Source organism: Homarus americanus, unplaced genomic scaffold (assembly GCF_018991925.1).
Source record: "Homarus americanus isolate GMGI-L3 unplaced genomic scaffold, GMGI_Hamer_2.0 scaffold20465, whole genome shotgun sequence".
Lineage (NCBI taxonomy): Eukaryota > Metazoa > Arthropoda > Malacostraca > Decapoda > Nephropidae > Homarus > Homarus americanus.
Genome location: NW_024756914.1, coordinates 4,429,258 through 4,448,274, shown reverse-complemented (window position 1 = coordinate 4,448,274; position 19,017 = coordinate 4,429,258). Strand labels below are relative to the sequence as shown.

The 19,017-nt window shown below is 41.3% G+C and overlaps 1 protein-coding gene across 1 annotated transcript in view; it reads right to left on the bottom strand.

Annotated features, from left to right (window-relative positions):
- LOC121857278 (probable inactive protein kinase DDB_G0270444) overlaps positions 1 to 18,048 on the bottom strand; it is a 40,694-nt gene extending 22,646 nt beyond the window's left edge. The window contains exon 1 of the mRNA XM_042353268.1: positions 17,919 to 18,048. Coding sequence (XP_042209202.1) covers positions 17,919 to 18,048 — 130 coding nt within the window. The remainder of the gene's footprint in view (positions 1 to 17,918) is intronic.
- Between the last annotated feature and the right edge of the window lie 969 nt (positions 18,049 to 19,017).

Sequence of the window (19,017 nt, the reverse complement as noted above, 5' to 3'; positions counted from 1 at the left end):
TGTCTGTCTGTGTAAGATTATGTTGTCTGTGTCTGTCTGTCTGTCTGTCAGTGTAAGGTTATGTTGTCTGTCTGTCTGTCAGTGTAAGGTTATGTTGTCTGTCTGTCTGTCTGTCTGTGTATTGGTTGTGTGGTTGTATAACGTGGTGTGGGTTTGGTTGTGTGTCTGGGTTGAGGCTAGGAGAGTGTTGGTGGAGGGAGTGTGTGTGTGTGTGTGTGTGTGTGTGCGTGTACGTGTGTGTGTACGTGTGTGTGTACGTGTGAGGACCGGCCGCCAGAATGTAGACGCACGCGTGATGAGACAGTTTGTTTGTTTCTTCGTTTGTTTATCGAGTTGTGCGAACGAATGTGTTTGTGTGTATGTATGTATGTATGTATGTATGTTTCTCGTGTGTATGTTGTATATTTGTGTGTGTGTGTGTTTGTGTGGATATTGTGTTTTTTGTGCTCTTTTACTAGTCTTTAGAACACACACACACACACATACACACATACACGGAGCTTGAGTAACTTCCATAAACAACGTAAACAAACACAAACACTGAAATTCAGCACAAACAAACAATCTAACCTGCCAAACAAATACAATCATACACAAACACCACCACACCCCCCCAAAAAAAAAAACCCTACAAAAACAAACTCAATCCATACACCTTAAACAAACACAATTACAACCACATTAACATCAACAAACTCACACAAACACACTCAAAAATCTGTATACCAAAAACGCGATTCTCAACTTCCCAAATAAACCCAAGACCTAAACAGACCGACTAATGGGTTGATAGCTGAGCGCGGGACGGGATGGTGTGTGTGTGTGTGTGTGTCTTGGGAGGGGAATAATCAGTCGACCCAACATGAGAGCTGAAGGCGTTGGGTTGGAGTAGACCAGGGGTGTGTGTGGTGGGTGGGTGGGGTGGGTCGGGGTGGCCGGTGGTGGTAGGAGGGGGGGTTAAAAGGGTACGTGGTGAAGGCAGAATATTTCATTGGATTTCGTGTCATTCCTTTGAGTTTCGTCTGACTAAAAGCAAACTGAGTGAACGATTATAAACGCGCATGTGTTGGTTGGTGGTGGTGATGGTGTAAGAGAGAGAGACAGAGAGAGAGACAGAGAGACAGGAGGAGACAGAGACTGAGAGATAGACAAGACAGACAGACAGGGGAGAAACAGATAAACAAACACAGAAGAGAGAGGTACAGAGAGGAGAGAGAGAGAGAGAGAGAAAGGGAGACAGGTAGGTGGTGGTGGGAGAGACAGAGACAGGGTCAAGGAGAGAGAGAGGGAGAAGGAGGTGATGGAAGAGAGAGAGAGAGAGAGGGGGAAGGAGGAAGTAAAGCAGATAATGAGAAAGAGAGAGAGAGGATGAAGTAAGAGAGCGAGAGAACGAACGGGGGAAAGGAATAGAAGATATAATAGAAACGGGGAGGTAGGGAGAGAGGAGGAAAGAATTAGTGGGAGAGAGAGAGAGAAAGAGAGAGAGACTTGGTGATAGAAGGCGGGAAATGTATTGAAGAGAGAGAGAGAGCGGGGAAGCAAAGAAGATGGGAGGAGGATCTGGTGAAAGAGAGAGCGGGAGAGAGAGAGGAGAAGAGAGAGAGAGAGAGAGAGAAAGGCTGGGGGTGCGGGGTGGGCAGGAGGGGAGGGGGGAGGGTCTTAAATGTGTGTGGGGGAGGGGGGGGCTGGGGTGGGGGTGTTCTGGGGATCAGGAGGCGGTGTGGTGGTGGGGTGTGGGGGGGTTGTGGTAGTGGTGGTGTGGGGGTTGTGATGGTGTTGTGAAGTTGTGTGGTAGGGATTGTGTGGGATTTTGTGGTGGTAATAGGGTTTTATAGCGTGTGGTGGGATTGTGTGGTTGGATTTTGAGGTTGTGTTTGGTATGGTAAGGGGTTGTGTTGGGGTGTGGTCGGGTTGTGGAGTTTGTGTATGATAAGGTTGTGGTTGTGGTGTGGTTGTGTAGGATTGTGGTGGAAATATTGTGGTTGTGAGGTGGAATAAATTATGATCAAAATGTAAGTTTATGTGGTTGTGAAAGGTGTGTGTGTGTGTGTGTGTGTGTGTGTGTTTTTTTTTATGTACATCTATATGAATGCCAGCGTGTGTACATTTCCGTATACATAATGAGCAAGAGTTACTTACAATGGGTGTACGTAGACTAGTACACATACTTAAACAGACACATATTACTTATAAAGGTATCGGATGTCTAACCTAACTTAACCTAACTTAACCTAACTTAACCTAACTTAACCCTAACTCAACTTAACTTACATCCTTCCTGTCAGTCTCATAAGTAAATAATAATAATTACTTAGATACTGTACTGTTGTCATGGGCGTGGTGTAGTTATCGTGGGCGTGGTGTTGTTGTCATGGGCGTTGTGTTGGTGTCATGGGCGTTGTGTTGGTGTCATGGGCGTGGTGTTTGTGTCATGGGCGTGGTATTGGTGTCATGGGCGTGGTGTTGGTGTCATGGGCGTGGTGTTGGTGTCATGGGCGTGGTGTTGTTATCTTGGGCATATGTAGGTATCGGGGGCGTGGTGCTGTTGTCATGGGCGTATATAGTTATCGTGGGCGTGGTGCAACCCTACCATGAGGGCGCGGTGTGGTTGACCAATAGGCATGGAGGTGATATGTCAAGAGGCGTGGGCGTGTGGGCGTTGGAATGCGCAGGTTTATGGGCGTTTTAAGTTTAGCGTTGTCTGGTAGGTTGAAGAAGCGGGCAACCAGCGCGCAGGAGGAGGAGGAGGAGGAGAAGAAGTAGAAGGAGGAAGAAGAAGGAGGAGGAGGAGGAGGGAGGCAAGGGAGTGTTCGCCGTATTTTGAGCTCCCAGCGCTTACATTTTGAGCCTCTGTGAGCGCTGGCAGGGTCTGGATGTGAGCCAAGTCATGTTGTGAGTGCTTTTACGTAAGCAATGTGTGCGTGTGTGCGTCTGGGTGGTGTACATACGGGGTGCCGTGATTTCAGGTGCACACAGTTCCCGGATGTGGGTACGAAGTGTGTGTGTGTGTGTGTGTGTGTGTGTGTGTGTGTGTGTGTGTGTGTGTGTGTGCGCGCGTGTGTGTGGTGTGCTGAACTCACTGCTATATATTTATGTGTGTGTATGTGTGTGTGTGTGTGTGTGTGTGTGTGTGTGTGTGTGTGTGTGTGTGTGTGTGTGTGTGTGTGTGTGTTGTGCTGGAGCTACGACTGCTATATATTTATGTGTGTGTGTGTGTGTTATGTATATATACATATAGGTACATGTATGCATTTCAAAAGGTATATCTACACACAAGCAAGCATGTCCACACGCATACTTGTGCACATGCACTGAACCATGTGTGTGTGTGTGTGTGTGTGTGTGTGTGTGTGTGGACATGTCCATACGCGTGCGTGTGTATAAGTGCACACTGCGCGTGTGTTTGCAAAAACATACACGTCCTTGACTGTAGATAGCGCTGGTGAGTGGGCGCATGTGGGCGTGACTCCCGTGCTAACTCAGCTAATTCGTGGGCGTACGGGCGGGCGAACCCTTGTCTATGGTCGTATTAGTCGATCGGGAATAAAGATTTGCCCATGAAACAATGGTCGTGGGCGGGGTGAGATATCATGGGCTAGCGAGTTATCGTGGGTGTAGTGAGATATCATGGGCTAGCGAGTTATCGTGGGCTTAGTGAACAATGGGCGTAGTGGACTGTTAAGGTGGGCGTAACGAGTTATCATGAGGACTAGCGAGCTATCGTGGGCGTTGTGGACTAATGAACATGGGCGTAGTGGAGTGTTAAGGTGGGCGTAGTAACTCTACCATGGGCGTGGCCTCGGAATACAAAAAAATATATATATAAAGAGAAAAAAATGTAGACGGGTTTGGGAGGTGAACGGATAGTGAACGCGGGTGGAAAATGCCATTACTATGCTGAACAGTTTTGAACAGCAGCAGCTGAGGCAGGAGCGCGTGTAGGAGAGACCTGCTGAACTAATGCTGAAGCCATGCTGAACTCAGGCTGAATTTATGTCGGATAATGCTGAATCAAATTGAACTGTTGGTGAATCATGCTGAACAGTACTGAGGAAATAATGACAAATGATGAGGCAATACCGAACAAGGCTGAACAGTAAAGAATGCTGAACAATTCCTGAATGCTGATGAATAAATGCTTAAAATGTTGAACGATGGTGAACAATGGTTCATGTATGCTAATTTATAATGAAAATATGAAAGGAAAAGAATAAAGAGAAAAACAGAAAATGAGTAAATGATGAATGGAATAAAAACAGAGGACAAAATAAACTGGGTATATGATGAACGAGAGAGAGAGAGAGAGAGAGAGGAGAGAGAGAGAGAGAGAGAGAGAGAGCAGTATGCAATCGGGTGAGAGAGAGAGAGAGAGAGAGAGAGAGAGAGAGAGTATGCAAATGGGGTGAGAGAGAGAGAGAGAGAGATCACTAAGTTAGGTGGATAAAATCAGACAGAGAGATAGAGAGAACTAGAGAGAGAGAGAGGACGAGCTGTATGCAGGTAGAGTGAGAGAGAGACTGAGAGAAATACAGAGAGAGAGAGAGAGAGAGAGAGCAGTATGCAGGTGAGAGAGAGAGAGAGAGAGAGGAGGATGAGTTTGCAGGTAGAGTGAGAGAGATGAGGAGAGAGAGAGAGAGAGAGAGAGAGAGAGAGAGAGTAAGGAGAGAGAGAGAGAGAGAGAGAGAGAGAGAGAGAGAGAGAGAGAGAGAGTGTCTGCTGGCGGGTGTGGGGGCCACCTCTCAAATCCCAAGCAGGGTGCCCGGAGAATGATGTGAGGTACATTTATAGGGAGCCTATGGCGTGTGCTACTGAATGTGCACCCATGACGCCCATTAAGTGACATAATGGGTTATGAGGGCAGCCCATTCTAAGAGAGGCAGACATAATGGGCGGTGGGAGTAGTTCATTAAAAGTTGTTTAATGGGTTCTTTAGAGGTGGTCCATTGAATGAGCTAATGGCATCGAGGAAGCCCATTAAGTGGTTGTAATTGGTGATTAAGTGCCATGATGGGACATAGAGGCAGCCAATTAACGTGCTGTAATAGACGGTAAGGTTCACCATTAACGAGACATTATTTGTACTGTAGGTTGTTAGAGGACCTATTAATACTGTATAATAGGGTGTAATAGGCACTCAGTAATGACATACATAATGAGGTCTAGGAGCAAATTAGTGTAGGTCATTAGTGTTGAGTAATTAAATAATGGTTAGGCTTTGACTCCCCTTACCATATCATAAATTTAATGTTTTTTTTTTTACTGCCCATTATCATAAATAGGCTTCACAATCCCATTATTTACTGCAACTGTACACAAAAATTACGACCCATGGATTACTAGGTTCCCCATTAATAGCCAACCATTAATGGGTATTTAAAGACCCCAGCCCACCCCACTCATCCTCACACCACCCCATCCTCACCCCCACCCCACCCCACCCCACCTCACCCCATCCCTCACCACACCCCACCACCCCATCTCCCTCATCACCCCACCCCACCCAACTCCTACCCCATCTACCCCACCCAACCCCAACCTCACCCTACCTCATAATTGCACTCTGGTACGCCTACATGCACATGCCCTGTACCCATAGAGAGGGGTACAGAGCGTAGCGATGTTGTTTATTGCAGGTGTGTTGGCCAATCAGCTCACGATGATGAGGTGGGCCGAATTGGTTTTATTCCATGGGGCAGGTATTGTACTGTTGTTAAGGTTGTTAGTACAGTGTTGTTAAGGTTGTTAGTAATAGTACAGTGTTGTTATTGTTGTTAGTACAGTGTTGTTATTGGTGTTAGTACAGTGTTGTTATTGTTGTTAGTACAGTGTTGTTATTGGTGTTAGTACAGTGTTGTTATTGTTGTTAGTACAGTGTTGTTATTGGTGTTAGTACAGTGTTGTTATTGGTGTTAGTACAGTGTTGTTATTTGTTAGTACAGTGTTGTTATTGGTGTTAGTACAGTGTTGTTATTGGTGTTAGTACAGTGTTGTTATTGTTGTTAGTACAGTGTTGTTATTGGTGTTAGTACAGTGTTGTTATTGTTGTTAGCAGTGTTGTTATTGTTGTTAGAGTACAGTGTTGTTATTGGGTTAGTACAGGTTGTTATTGTTGTTAGTACAGTGTTGTTAGTGCGTTAGTACAGTGTTGTTAAGGTTGTTAGTACAGTGTTGTTTAAGGTTGTTAGCAAGCGTTAAGGTTGTTGGTAATAGTACAGTGTTGTTATTGGTGTTAGTACAGTTGTTAAGGTTGTTAGCTGCGTTGTTAAGGTTGTTAGTAATAGTACAGTGTTGTTATTTGGTGTTAGTAACAGTGTTGTTGGTTAGTAGCAGTGTTGTTAAGGTTGTAGCACAGTGTTGTTGAGTTGGTTAGTAATTAGTACAGTGTTGTTATTGGTGTTAGTACAGTGTTGTTGGTTATTTCGTTAGTTGTTAAGGTTGTTAGTACAGTGTTGTTATTGTTGTTAGTCACAGTGTTGTTATTGGTGTTAGAACAGTGTTGTTATTGTTGTGATAAAGCGTTGTTGGTGTTGTTAGTACAGTGTTGTTGTATTTGTTGTTAGCAATAAGTGTTGTTATTGTTGTTAGTACAGTTGTTATTGGTGTTAGCATAGATGTTGTTGGCGTTAGTACGATTGCTGTTAGTACAGTGGTTGTTGTTGTTGTTAGCATTGCGTTGTTATTGTTGTTAGTACAGTGTTGTTATTGTTGTTAGTACAGTGTTGTTATGTGTTGTTAGTGCGTTGTTATTGTTGTTAGTACAGTGTTGTTATTGTTGTTAGTACAGTGTTGTTAAGGTTGTTAGCACAGTGTTGTTATTGTTGGTTAGTACAGTGTTGTTATTGTTGTTGTTAACAGGTTGTTGTTGGTTGTTGCACAGTGTTGTTATTGTTGTTAGTACAGTGTTGTTATTGGTTGTTAGTACAGTTATTGTTAGACAGTGTTGTTATTTAGAGTGACAGTGTTGTTATTGTTGTTAGTACAGTGTTGTTATTGGTGTTAGTACAGTGTTGTTAAGGTTGTTAGTACAGTGTTGTTATTGGTGTTAGTACAGTGTTGTTATTGTTGTTAGTACAGTGTTGTTATTGTTGTTAGTACAGTGTTGTTATTGGTTAGTACAGTGTTGTTGGTGTTAGCACAGTGTTGTTATTGGGTTAGTACAGTGTTGTTATTGGTGTTAGTACAGTGTTGTTAAGGTTGTTAGTACAGTGTTACATTGTTGTTAACAGTGTTGTTATTGTTGTTAGTACAGTGTTGTTAAGGTTGTTAGTACAGTGTTGTTATTGTTGTTAGTACAGTGTTGTTATTGTTGTTAGTACAGTGTTGTTATTGGTGTTAGTACAGTGTTGTTATTGTTGTTAGTACAGTGTTGTTAAGGTTGTTAGTACAGTGTTGTTATTGTTGTTAGTACAGTGTTGTTATTGTTGTTAGTACAGTGTTGTTATTGGTGTTAGTACAGTGTTGTTATTGTTGTTAGTACAGTGTTGTTATTGTTGTTAGTACAGTACATATTGGTGTATGTTAAGGTTATATTGTTGTTAGTACAGTGTTGTTAAGGTTGTTAGTATAGTACAGTGTTGTTATTGTTGTTAGTACACAGTTGTTAGTGGTGTTAGTACAGTGTTGTTATTGGTGTTAGTACAGTTGTTATTGTTGTTAGTACAGTGTTGTTATGTTGTTAGTACAGTGTTGTTATTGGTGTTAGTACAGTGTTGTTATTGTGTTGTTAGTACAGTGTTGTTAAGGTTGTTATACAGTGTTGTTATTGGTGTTAGTACAGTGTTGTTATTGTTGTTAGTACAGTGTTGTTATGTTGTTAGTACAGTGTTGTTATTGTTGTTAGTACAGTGTTGTTATTGGTTTTAGTACAGTGTTGTTATTGTTGTTAGTACAGTGGTTGTTAAGGTTGTTAGTACAGTGTTGTTATTGTTGTTAGTACAGTGTTGTTATTGTTGTTAGTACGTGTTATTGTTAGTACAGTGTTGTTAAGGTTGTTAGTACAGTGTTGTTATTGTTGTTAGTACAGTGTTGTTAAGGTTGTTAGTACAGTGTTGTTATTGGTGTTAGTACAGTGTTGTTATTGTTGTTAGTACAGTGTTGTTATTGTTGTTAGTACAGTGTTGTTATTGTTGTTAGTACAGTGTTGTTAAGGTTGTTAGCAGTTGTTATTGTTGTTAGTACAGTGTTGTTATTGTTGTTAGTACCAGTGTTGTTAAGGTTGTTAGTACAGTGTTGTTATTGTTGTTGTTAACAGTGTTGTTATTGTTGTTAGGCTGGGGTTAGTAGCAGCAGTGTTATTGTTGTTAGTACAGTGTTGTTAAGGTTGTTAGATAGCACAGTGTTGTTGATTGTTGTTAGCAGTACAGCATTGTTGGGCAGGTGGTTGTTGGTGGGTTAGTACAGTGTTGTTATTGTTGTTAGACAGTGTTGTTAAGGTTGTTAGTACGCGTTGTTATGGTTGTTAGTACAGTGTTGTTATTGTTGTTAGTACAGGTTGTTATTGGTGTTAGTACAGTGTTGTTAAGGTTGTTAGTACAGTGTTGTTAAGGTTGTTAGTACAGTGTTGTTATTGTTGTTAGTACAGTGTTGTTATTGTTGTTAGTACAGTGTTGTTATTGGTGTTAGTACAGTGTTGTTATTGTTGTTAGTACAGTGTTGTTATTGTTGTTAGTACAGTGTTGTTATTGGTGTTAGTACAGTGTTGTTATTGATGTTAGTACAGTGTCATATTGGTTAGTACAGTGTTGTTAAGGTTGTTAGTACAGTGTTGTTAAGGTTGTTAGTACAGTGTTGTTATGGTTGTAGTACAGTGTTGTTATTGGTGTTAGTACAGTGTTGTTAAGGTTGTTAGCTGGTGTTGTTAAGGTTGTTAGTACAGTGTTGTTATTGTTGTTAGTACAGTACGATTATTGTTAGTACGTTGTTTTATTGGTGTTAGTACAGTGTTGTTTTGCTGTTAGTACAGTGTTGTTATTGTTGTTAGTACAGTGTTAGTTGTGTTAGTACAGTGTTGTTATTGGTGTTAGTACAGTGTTGTTATTGTTGTTAGTACAGTGTTGTTATTGTTGTTAGAAGTACAGTGTTGTTTATTGGTGTTAGTACATGCTGTTATTGGTGTTAGCATGGTGGTTGTTATTGGTGTTAGTACAGTGTTGTTGTTAGTTGTTAGGTTGCGTCAGGTTATTGGTTGTTAGCGTTGTTATTGTTGTTAGTACAGTGTTGTTATTGTTGTTAGTACAGTGTTGTTATTGTTGTTAGTACAGTGTTGTTAAGGTTGTTAGTACAGTGTTGTTATTGTTTAGTACAGTGTTGTTATTTGGTTAGTACAAGTGTTGTTATATTGTTGTTAGCAGCGTTGTTATTGTTGTTGGTACAGTTGTTATTGTTGTTAAGTACAGTGTTGTTATTGTTGTTAGTACAGTGTTGTTGTTGTTAGTACAGTGTTGTTATTGTTGTTAGTACAGTGTTGTTAGGCTGTTAGTACAGTGTTGTTATTGGTGTTAGTACAGTGTTGTTATTGGTGTTAGTACAGTGTTAGTGTTGGTGTTAGCACAAGGTGTTCGTTGAGTGTTGTTATTGTTGTTAGTACAGTGTTGTTATGGTGTTAGTACAGTGTTATTGTTGGTGTTAGTACAGTGTTGTTATTGGTGTTAGTACAGTGTTGTTATTGGTAAGGCTGAGTGTTGTTATTGTTGTTAGTGGTGCGTTGTTATTGGTGTTAGTACAGTTGTTATTGGTGTTAGTACAGTGTGTTATTAGGTTGTTAGTACAGTGTTGATTGTTGTTGGCGTTAGTTATTGGGTTAATTGTTGTTAGTACAGTGTTGTATTGGTGTTAGTACAGTGTTATTGGTGTTAGCATAGCAGGTTATTGTTGTTAGTATGTGTTTATTTGTTATACAGTGTTGTTAGGTGTTGGTTAAGTACAGTGTTATTGGTAGTTAACAGTGTTATTATTGGTGTTAGCGTTGGTTATTATTGTTAGTACAGTGTTGTTATTGTTGTTAGTACAGTGTTGTTATTGGTGTTAGCAGCAATTAGGTGTTAGTGACAGTTGTTATGGTTGTAAACGTGTTGTTATTGGTGTTAGTACAGTGTTTGTTAGTACAGTGTATTATTGTTGGTTTGTTAGTACAGTGTTGTTATTGTTGTTAGTACAGTGTTATTGGTGTTAGCAGGTTATATGGTGTTAGTACAGTTATTGGTGTTAGTACAGTGTTAGGTTTGGTTAGACAGTGTTGTTATTGGTGTTAGTACAGTGTTGTTGTTATTGGTTAGTGTACAGTGTTGTTATTGTTGTTAGTACAGTGTTGTTAGTACAGTGTTGTAAAGTGTACAGTGGTTGTTATTGGTGTTAGTACAGTGTTGTTAGGTTGTTAGTACATGGTGTTGTTAAGGCGGCTGGTGCGTTGTTATTAGGTTGAAACAGTGTTGTTATTGGTTAGTACAGTGTTGTTTGGTGAAGGTTGTTAGTGGTGCAGTGTTGTTAAGTTGTTAACAGTGTTGTTAAGTTTGTAGTACAGTGTTGTTATTGGGTAGTACAGTGTTGTTATGGTGTTAGTACAGTGTTGTATTGGTGTTAGTACAGGTTGTTATTGTGTTAGCATAGTTGTTAGTTATGTATATTGTTAAGATGGTTAGTACAGTGGTTGTTAAGGTTAGTACAGTGGTTATTGGTGTTAGTACAGTGTTGTATTGGTGAGTACAGTGTTGTTATGGTTGTTAGTACAGTGTTGTTATTGTTGTTAGCAGTTGTGGTTGTTATTGTTGTTAGTACAGTGTTGTTAGTGGTTAGTTGTTGTTAGTACAGTGTTGTATTGTTGTTAGTACAGTGTTTATTGGTGTTAGTACAGTGTTGTTAAGGTTGTTAGTACTGTGTTGTTGTTAGTTGTTAGTACAGTGTTGTTATTGTGTTAGTACAGTGTTGTTATGTTTGTACAGTGTTGTTGGTGTTGTTAGTACAGTGTTGTTATTATGGTACAGTGTTGTTAAGGTATAGTACAGTGTTTGGTTAAGGTGGTTATTGGTAGTACAGGTTGTTGTTGGTGTTAGTACAGGTTGTTATTGGTGTTGGTACAGTGTTGATTATAGTACAAGGTTGTTGGTTGCTAGTGCAGTTAAGGTGACAGTAGGTGTTAGTACAGTGTTGTTATTGTTGTTAGTACAGTGTTATTGCGTTGGCCAGGTTGTTATTGTTAGGCACAGTGTTGTGTTGTTGTTGTTGGAATATTGTTGTTAGTACAGTGTTGTTATTGTTTGTAGTGCAGTGTTGTTATTGGTGTTAGTACAGTGTTGTTATTGGTTGTTAGTACAGTGTTATTGGTTGTTAGCACTAGTGTGCGTTGAAGGTTGGTGTTAGTACAGTGTTGTTATTGGTGTTAGTACAGTGTTATTGTGGTTAGTACAGTGTTGTTATTGGTGTTAGTACATGTTGTTATTGGTTTTGTTATACAGTGTTGTTATTGTTGTTAGTACAGTGTTGTTATTGGTGTTAAAGTGTTGTTGTGTGTTGTTAGTACAGTGTTGTTAAGTTTTGTTGTTAGTACAGTGTTGTTAAGGTTGGTACAGTGTTGTTATTGCTGTTAGTACAGTGTTGTTATTGGTGTTAGTACAGTGTTGTTTGTGCTGTTAGTCACAGTGTTATTGGTGAGTACAGTGTTATTGGTGTTAGGTTATGTGTTAGGCCAGGTGGTTGTTAGTGGTTAGTACAGTGTTGTATTGGTGTTAGTACAGTGTTGTTATATTACAGAGTTGGTTATTGTTGTTAGTACAGTGTTGTTATTGGTGTTAGTACAGTGTTGTTATTGGTGTTAGTACAGTGTTGTTAAGGTTGTTAGTACAGTGTTGTTATTGTTGTTGTTAGTACAGTGTTGTTATTGGTGTTAGTACAGTGTTGTTTGGGTTGTTAGCAGTGTTGTTAAGGTTGTTAGTACAGTGTTGTTGTTGTTGTAGTACAGTGTTGTTATTGGTGTTAGTACAGTGTTGTTAAGGTTGTTAGTACAGTGTTGTTGGGTTGTTAGTACAGTGTTGTTATTGGTGTTAGTACAGTGTTGTTAGGTTTTAGTACAGTGTTGTTAGGTTGTTAGTACAGTGTTGTTAGGTTGTTAGTACAGTGTTGTTAAGGTTGTTAGTACAGTGTTGTTAGGTTGTTAGTACAGTGTTGTTATTGGTGTTAGTACAGTGTTGTTATTGGTGTTAGTACAGTGTTGTTAGGTTGTTAGTACAGTGTTGTTAGGTTGTTAGTACAGTGTTGTTAAGGTTGTTAGTACAGTGTTGTTGTTGTTAGTACAGTGTTGTTTTAAGGTTGCTGGTACAGTGTTGTTAGGTTGTTGTTATAGTGTTGTTATTGGTGTTAGTACAGTGTTGTTAAGGTTGTTAGTACAGTGTTGTTAAGGTTGTTAGTACAGTGTTGTTAGGTTGTTAGTAATAGTACAGTGTTGTTATTGGTGTTAGTACAGTGTTGTTATTGTTGTTAGTACAGTGTTGTTATGGTTGTTAGTAATAGTAGTGTTGTTGTGGTGTTAGTACAGTAGTGTTGTTGTTGAATTGTTGTTAAGTGTTGTTATGGTTGTTAGTACAGTGTTGATGTTAGTTGTTAGTACAGTGTTGTTAGGTTGTTAGTAAAGTGCGTGTTGTTGGTGTTAGTACAGTGTTGTTAGGTTGTTGGTACAGTGTTTAGGTTGTTAGTATAGTACAGTGTTGTTATTGGTGTTAGTACAGTGTTGTTAAGGTTGTTAGTACAGTGTTGTTAGGTTGTTAGTATAGTACAGTGTTGTTATTGGTGTTAGTACAGTGTTGTTATGGTTGTTAGTACAGTGTTGTTAAGGTTGTTAGTACAGTAGTGTTGTTATTGGTGTTAGTACAGTGTTGTTATTGTTGTTAGTACAGTGTTGTTAGTTGTTATTAATAGTACAGTGTTGTTATTGGTGTTAGTACAGTGTTGTTAGGGTTGGTACAGTGTTGTTAGGTTGTTAGTAATGTAGTGTTGTTATTGGTGTTAGTACAGTGTTGTTATTGTTGTTAGTACAGTGTTGTTATTGGTGTTAGTACAGTGTTGTTGGGTTGTTGGTACAGTGTTGTTAGGGTTGTTAGTACAGTGTTGTTAAGGTTGTTAGTACAGTGTTGTTATTGTTGAGTACAGTGTTGTTATTGTTGAGTACAGTGTTGTTGGGTTGTTGGTACAGTGTTGTTAGTGTTGTTAGTACAGTGTTGTTAAGGTTGTTAGTACAGTGTTGTTAAGGTTGTTAGTACAGTGTTGTTAAGGTTGTTAGTACAGTGTTGTTATGGTTGTTAGTACAGTGTTGTTATTGTTGTTAGTACAGTGTTGTTATTGGTGTTAGTACAGTGTGTTGTTAAGGTTGTTAGTACAGTGATTGTTGTTTAAAGTTGTTGTTAGTACAGTGTGGTTAAGGTTGTTAGTACAGTGTTGTTATGTTGTTAGTACAGTGTTGTTATTGTTGTTAGTACAGTGTTGTTATTGGTGTTAGTAAAGTGTTGTTATTGTTGTTAGTACAGTGTTGTTATGGTTGTTAGTACAAGTGTTGTTATTGTTAGTACAGTGTTGTTATTGGTTGTTAGTACAGTGTTGTTATTGGTGTTAGTACAGTGTTGTTATTGTTGTTAGTACAGTGTTGTTGGTGTTAGTACAGTGTTGTTAAGGTTGTTAGTACAGTGTTGTTATTGTTGTTAGTACAGTGTTGTTATTGTTGTTAGTACAGTGTTGTTAAGGTTGTTAGTACAGTGTTGTTATTGGTTGTTAGTACAGTGTTGTTATTGTTGTTAGTACAGTGTTGTTATTGGTGTTAGTACAGTGTTGTTATTGGTGTTAGTACAGTGTTGTTATTATTGTCATTGTCATTATTATTGTTTTTGTTCTGTTATTATTTTTATTGTATTATTATTATTATTATTATTATTATTATTATTATTATTATTATTGTCATCTTCACCTGTACACAAATTAACACAAGGTAATCAGGCATCCAATCAACAGATAGTTGATACGGTAGTTACATCACACCATTAGACGCCTTTATAATTACCGAAAACGACCATTAAGAGCCCATTAACTTATAATAATGAATAGTGGTTACGGTGCCCTTCATTATACACCATTAGGATGCACCATAATAAACAGATAGCGGTAATATAAACACTGATGGCGCCAATGGTTGTGTTTATTATTATATACATTACGATAATTCAAATTGGTTTTGTTTATATGTGATAGTAAACATTAGGTGGGTTAATATAAATTGCTTGGTGATGTATATAGTCATTGTCTGTGTGCACCAGGAAATAGTGTACGGGAACACAGATAGCCAATGTTTATAATGTATTTATATATATTAAGAGCACTATTATCCCCAGGAGGCAAATGTATATAGTTGAAGGATTATATAAATGTATCTGTAATGTTTATAATAGCAAAAAACACCATAATAAACACAAATTCGGTATAATATAAACAGGGTGCTAACATAATGTATATAACTAATGTTTTATAAAATATCCTAAATACTATGAAAGATTTAAGTCGAATAATATATATATAGGATGAGCATAAAACACATAAATAAACCCTAATTACCATACTAAAACACAATTAAACCACTAAGTAGTATAAACCAGACAACACATCAACCCGGGGGAAGGAGGAGATAGTCGATGTTATGGATGTAAATAAAACACCAGCGTAAACATAAGTATAGCCAAGACAAATAGTATGACGATATATAACTCAAATGGGTAATGTTTACACCAATTACGTATGGTAATGGGGCAGCAAATTGAGGGTAATAGGGAGCACAGATTACGTATGGTAATTCTCCCCTCTCCCCTCCTCCCTCCCCTTCACCCACCCACCCACCCACCCACCTCCCCATCTACCTGCCTCCCCAAGTCATCACGTTCTGAATACTAATATCATTGTATACCTTCCCTACAGGTGTTAGGTTATGTATACTGTCCTCACCTGCCCTATGAAGATATACATATGTGTTCTTGAGTTATGTATAGTGTGTTAATGAATAGGTCGGTGTTGTTATTCAGATGAGGCGAATAGTAGTGTAAAACGTGTTTGTTACGTGAATGGTAATGTGTATGATGATACCTTTGAGTATGATGACTTAGCTCCCTTGAGTATGATGACTTACCCCTTTGAGTATGATGACTTAGCTCCCTTGAGTATGATGACTTAGCTCCCTTTGAGTATGATGATTTAGCTCCTTGAGTATGATAATAACATGCTTTGAGTACGATAACCCTAATTCCTCAAAGGGGTTAGGTTATCGTACTCAAAGGGGTTAAATTATAGTACTAAGGGGTTGTCATGAACTCAAGGGGTTAAATTATAGCACTAAGGGGTTTGCACTCGGGTTAAATTATCGTACTCAAGCGAATTAAGTTATCGTTCTCAAGGGTTAAGTCTATAATATTCAAGGGGCTTGTTATCGTACCCAAGGGGTTATTATAATACTCAATTGGGGGTCAAGATCACACATTCAGCGGGATTAAATTATCGTTTTCAGGGCTAAGTTATCGTACTCAAGAGGCAAAATTATCGTATTCAAGAGAAAAAGTTATCGTACTCAAAGAGACAAAGTTATCGTACTCCACGGGTTAAGCTATCGTACGCAAGGCGAAAGTTATCGTACTAAGAGAGTTATGACAGTTAGATCGACGCGGGGCAAAGTTATCGTACTCAAGAGACAAAGTTATCGTACGCAAGGGCAAAGTTATCGTACTCCAGAGGCCAAGTTAAGGTACGCAGGTACATTAACCAAGCACCGTAATATAGCCCAGGTACACACGTCATGCGTCGCCCTGTGTACTTGTGATGCGTCAGGTTACAGTCATGCGCCGTTGTGAGGAAAGTTCAAGTGAGGTGGTGCGCGTGCGTGTGTTTGTATTTGTGAGATAGTGAGAGAGAGAGAGAGAGAGAGAGAGAGACAACGTGTGTGTGTGTGTGTGTGTAAATGCGTGCAAGAGATAGCCTGTGTGTGTGTGTGAGAGAGAGAGAGAGAGAGAGAGAGAGAGAGTGTCAACGTGTGTGTGTGTATATATATATATGTGCAAGAGATAGCCTGTGTGTGTGTGTGTGTGTGTGTGTGTGTGTTTGTGTGAGAGAGAGAGAGAGAGAGCCTACGTGTGTGTGTGTGTGTGTGTGGCGGTGTGAGCCAGCGCAGGTGTGTGCGTGAGTGTAAGTGTACGTGCAGTGGTCTTTGAATGTTGTGGTGTGTGTGTGTGTGTGTGTGTGTGTGTGTGTGTGTGTGGTATGATTGTGGTAGTGGAGTGCGTGTGTGTGTGGGGTGGTATGTGCGTGTGGTGGTGTGTGTATGATTTCTAGATGTAGTGGTAAGTGCGTTTGGAAATGTGTGCGTGGTGCAATGTTTGCGTGTGGTAGTTTATGTGCTTGATAGTATATGCACATGGTGGTGTGTGCGTGAAGGGACGTGTTTGCGCGCACGCAACAGTGTGTGTGTGTGCGTTTGTGTGTGTGTGTGTAATCGTGTGCTTCCATGGTATGTGCGCATGTTATACGTGTGTGTACATGCATCGTGTGTGCAGACACTGGCGAGGGCGTGACGGTGTACGTGAAGGGGGTGTGTGTGCAATTGTGTGGGTGTACATGGTCCGTGCGTGCAATGGTGAGTAGTGTATATTTGTAGAGTGCGTGCATTAGTGTACATGCGCTATTACGTGCATGAAGAATGCAAGAGCGTGCATGTGTGCGTGTAGTGTATGACGTGCATGATATGTGTGTGCAGTGTATGACGTGCATGATGTGTGCGTGCAGTGTATGACGTGCATAATGTGTGCGTGTAGTGTATGATGTGCATGATGTGTGCGTGCAGTGTATGACGTGCATGATGTGTGCGTGCAGTGTATGACGTGCATGATGTGTGCGTGCAGTGTATGACGTGCATAATGTGTGCGTGCAGTGTATGACGTGCATGATGTGTGCGTGCAGTGTATGACGTGCATAATATTGTGCGTGCGGTGTATGATGTGCATGATGTGCGTGCGGTGTATGACGTGCATGATGTGTGCGTGCACGGTGTATGACGTGCCTGTGTGTGCGTGCGGTGTATAACGTGCATGGTGTGTGCGTGCAGTGTATGACGTGCATGGTGTGTGCGTGCAGTATTATGGACGTGCATGATATTGCGTGCACGGTGTATGACGTGCATGATGTGTGCGTGCAGTGTATGACGTGCATAATGTGTGCGTGCGGTATGAAGCGTGCATTATGTGTGCGTGCAGTGTATGACGTGCATTATATTATTGCGTGCAGTGTGACGTGCATTATATTATTGCGTGCAGTGTGACGTGCATGGTGTGTGCGTGCAGTGTGTGCGTGCGTACGGTGTATGACGTGCATATGTGTGCGTGCAGTGTATGACGTGCATAATGTGTGCGTGCAGTGTATGACGTGCATGGTGTGTGCGTGCAGTGTATGACCGTGTATGGTGTGTACGTGCAATGTATGATCGTGCATGGTGTGTGGGTGGCAATGGTATTTTACGTGCAACTGTTTATAAAAGTTTGGTATTAATAGGTTGTGGTGGGCAGGAGTGTGTGTGTGCGTGCGTGTGTGTGTACGTGCGTGTGTGTGTGCGAGGGCAGGAGGCGGCAGGTTAGGTAGGGGTGGGCGGGTGGGGTGGAGGGCGGGCGTCGTGGTGGGTGCAGCCGTGCCTGGCGTGGGCGTGCAGGGTGGGCGTCGTGCAGGGTGTTGTCAGAATGTGGTGGTGGTGGAAACCCCGGCAGGGACGTGAGGGAAGGCGGACGAGCAGCGCACTACACGAGAAACCCAGGCTGTGTCCGATTCTCTCCACCCTGACTTGGGCGGTGCTGGTGCGGGGGGCCACGCAGTCTGGCCGCGGCCTGCACCACCGTCCTGCCGCCCACCCACGCCCATACCCGGGCCCCGTTGACCCTGGCCATGGTAGGGCGGGGGTGTGACCACAGATGAGGGCGGGTTGACCCCCTGGCCAGGGTGTCGGGGTGCGGCAGCAATGGTGTGTGCGGGACACATGTGACGCCGACTCATGAGGCGAGGCCGCCGATGTCATGCTGGCGGCCGCTATAGCGAGGCTTCCGCCTGGCCGACCACCGCCTACACCGACCACCTCGCTAGCCCGGGCGGCCAGGGTCGGGCAGGCCGGGGGGGAGGAGGGGGTGTCGCGGCAGGCCAGCACACCACTGTCGCCGTGATTTAGAACTAAGTGTAGGCCTACAGCAAGCAGGCCTGCTGTTCAGGCCTACTGAAGGAAGGACAACTTTCAGCATACACTGAAAGCACATTTTCCATAGTTCCTCCTATTTTTGTTTGTTTTGGATAAGTTTTGCTGTTATTTTGGTAGCACGCGGTCATCGAAGTTGAGTCAAATTTTCGCGCGCTAAAGTTGGCGCCAAAGTGGGTGGGAAGTTTGAAGTCCCTGAATTGCGGGCGGTGGGCAGTATGCAGGGCGGGGGAAAGTGGGTGTATGTAGTGGGTGTGTGAGTGGTAGGTGGCATGTGCAGTCCTCCTCCCACATCGCAGGACGGGCCTCACCAGTCTCTCACAGCCGCCTCCTCTACCCCAGCTGATTACACCAAACCGCGCCAACATCACTTTTCGCGAGAACTAATAGTGCTACGGAAACTAACGGTCGAAATTTTATGAAATTCAGAAACAATCAGTGCTAAATTACGCCGAGTGATATGCAAGCATAAAAAAATAACTTTGTTAGGTGTTTTTTGTAAACGCTAATATATAGTAGTGATGAATAATTTCCGTCTGGGTACCGACAGGATATTGCCGAATTTTACTGTTGAAATATTTTCGCTTTTACAAGAATTTTGAAATAACACCCTAAAAAATTACATAGTGATGATGGTATATGTATTTGTCAAATTAAGGAAGCAAAAAATACCAGAGAAAATGCTTAGAACATCGTTTTTAAAATAAACCTTCGCGAAAAGATGCGTTCTCTTATCCAGCCTCCTTTTGCTGTGAGCAGACTGGATCTGAGTGAAA